This window comes from Buceros rhinoceros, unplaced genomic scaffold, assembly GCF_000710305.1.
Source record: "Buceros rhinoceros silvestris isolate BGI_N320 unplaced genomic scaffold, ASM71030v1 scaffold23026, whole genome shotgun sequence".
Lineage (NCBI taxonomy): Eukaryota > Metazoa > Chordata > Aves > Bucerotiformes > Bucerotidae > Buceros > Buceros rhinoceros.
Window position 1 is genome coordinate 2,542 of NW_010416077.1, and position 363 is coordinate 2,904.

Genomic DNA, 363 nt, shown 5'->3' on the forward strand with positions numbered 1-363 from the left:
GGCGCCCTGTCCTGGGTCGGAAATCAGCTCTGCCCAGGTTGTGGATCTGAGAGGAGAAGCGGAGGAGGCGGCGGTGGCCGTAAGGCCAGTCCATGTGGTCAGCGGAGCCGGAGAGGCAGCGTTCCTCGTGGGCACAGTACAGCAGCTCCAGTGGCCGGTCCTCCAGGTAGGCTGTCTCCTGCACCAGCTGGGCGTTCATCACCAGGTCCGGGGCGTCTGGCACGGAGGGCATCAGCAGGGACGGAACATGCAATCCCCACACCGTAGAACCACCGCCCCCCTTGCTGTGTCAGGAGAAGGGGGTGGCCCCTCCCAGCAGTACCCTGTGGGCTCCCGGTACTCACGGGAGGTGCAGGTGACTCC

At 66.1% G+C, this 363-nt stretch overlaps 1 protein-coding gene across 1 annotated transcript in view; it reads right to left on the minus strand.

The window, feature by feature from the left end:
* Positions 1-216, minus strand: part of LOC104494800 (lysyl oxidase homolog 4-like) — a gene marked incomplete at its 5' end in the record, with an annotated part of 1,430 nt that extends 1,214 nt beyond the window's left edge. Inside the window, one exon of the mRNA XM_010137682.1 lies at positions 3-216. Coding sequence (XP_010135984.1) covers positions 3-216 — 214 coding nt within the window. The remainder of the gene's footprint in view (positions 1-2) is intronic.
* Positions 217-363: the final 147 nt, after the last annotated feature.